A 939-nucleotide genomic window follows, 5' to 3' on the forward strand; every position below is an offset into this window, starting at 1 on the left:
TCCGCAACAGCTCCGAATCGTAATGCAGCAACCTTTGGAGCAGGAACGAGCCAACACCAACTGATTTCCCAATACCTGCAGTGCCGACGAGGACGCAAGGAATCTGTTTTTCGATCAGCCCTGACTCCAGCCACAAATCCAGCCTCTGCTTCACAAGATACCACACTCTCATTACCTCTCGACGAATGTGCACATCTCGGTCAAACACATGGACCTTTGGATTTTCCTCACCCTCTTGAATTACTCTTCGCGGAATGCGGAACCGGTTATATGGCCAACCCTTGTGCGAGGTGAGCACCGCAATCTCTAAATTACCACGTCGAGGAAGAGGTTCATTCATAGTTCCCGGGCCGTGGCTGACATCCACCACTCTTTCCGTCCACAGCTCAGGTTCTCGACCACAATTTCTCACCACCTTCATCATAACCCGACATCACATAACTCCACGTCGCATTGTATATGGATTCATACACTCCTTTAAGTTCGGCACCACCAGCTGTTAGGGCAGCTCGTATCATTGCTTTTTTGACGGCCATCAATGCTGCATCCAGTTTTCTCCTCACTACGGGACCAACAAATTCCCTTATCTGAGTGGTTGCATTCTCTTCCCATTGTTGCATGTCTTCAATTCCATTACGGGGCAGATAAATAACTGCCCTCAGTAATTGAAACTCATCAAGCCCCAGTATTTCTCCAAGAATCCCTGTATCCAAAATATAATCCTCCCGGATTCTTAACAAACACATCCAGGGCCACATTCTCTGTGTTGTACGTGTTCGAAAACTTTTGCATCAAAAATTCATGCAGTTTCATATCCTTCAAACCCGCATAGCGTTCCAGTAACACATCTTCCACGCTACTTTCCAACACCCATTTGCGACAATTGGTTTCCTTCCCCGTAAAGTACAGTGGGACTGCAACGGAAGATATTCCGATGAG

The 939-nt window shown here is 47.3% G+C and overlaps 1 pseudogene across 1 annotated transcript; it reads right to left on the reverse strand.

The window, feature by feature from the left end:
- Window positions 1-22: 22 nt before the first annotated feature.
- On the reverse strand, window positions 23-876 carry TEOVI_000284600:pseudogene (annotated as a pseudogene). The gene is given in 3 exon segments: window positions 23-421; window positions 423-725; window positions 727-876. Coding segments are annotated over 3 exon segments (852 nt in total).
- Between the last annotated feature and the right edge of the window lie 63 nt (window positions 877-939).

This window comes from Trypanosoma equiperdum (genome assembly GCF_001457755.1).
Source record: "Trypanosoma equiperdum strain OVI genome assembly, contig: ctg_629, whole genome shotgun sequence".
NCBI lineage: Eukaryota > Euglenozoa > Kinetoplastea > Trypanosomatida > Trypanosomatidae > Trypanosoma > Trypanosoma equiperdum.